Source organism: Oxyura jamaicensis, unplaced genomic scaffold (assembly GCF_011077185.1).
Source record: "Oxyura jamaicensis isolate SHBP4307 breed ruddy duck unplaced genomic scaffold, BPBGC_Ojam_1.0 oxyUn_random_OJ71444, whole genome shotgun sequence".
Classification (NCBI taxonomy): Eukaryota; Metazoa; Chordata; class Aves; order Anseriformes; family Anatidae; genus Oxyura; species Oxyura jamaicensis.
Window position 1 is genome coordinate 1,784 of NW_023310523.1, and position 485 is coordinate 2,268.

The 485-nt window shown below is 71.3% G+C and overlaps 1 protein-coding gene across 1 annotated transcript in view; it reads left to right on the plus strand.

The window, feature by feature from the left end:
• Positions 1 to 172: 172 nt before the first annotated feature.
• The window catches only part of SYMPK (symplekin), a gene marked incomplete at its 3' end in the record, with an annotated part of 2,894 nt that continues 2,581 nt past the window's right edge, over positions 173 to 485 (plus strand). The window contains exon 1 of the mRNA XM_035314215.1: positions 173 to 309. Within this exon, the coding sequence (XP_035170106.1) occupies positions 214 to 309 (96 nt within the window). The remainder of the gene's footprint in view (positions 310 to 485) is intronic.

Genomic DNA, 485 nt, shown 5'->3' on the forward strand with positions numbered 1-485 from the left:
GGGACAGGGCACGGGGACAGGGCCACCAGGATGGGGATGGGGCCACCGGGATGGGGACGGGGACACCAGGATGGGAATGGGGTCCCAGACCGCCCCCATCGGGTCCCAGACCGTCCCCATAGGGTCACCGCCCCCATCGGGTCCCCACGGCCAGGTCCCAGCCCCCCCCCCGGGGCCCCCCCCCCCCCCCCCCAGAGCCGGACCTACCTGGGCATGTCGACGCTGCGCGACCTCATCTTCAAGCGGCCGTCGCGGCAGTTCCAGTACCTGCACGTGCTGCTGGACCTCAGCTCCCACGAGAAGGACAAGGTGGGGACAGTGCGGTGACACCCCTGGGGGCAGGACAAGGTGGGGACAGCGCGGTGACACCCCCGGGGACAGGACAAGGTGGGGGCGGTGCGGTGACACCCCTGGGGACAGGACAAGGTGGGGACAGCGCGGTGACACCCCTGGGGACAGGACAAGGTGGGGACAGCACGGTGACA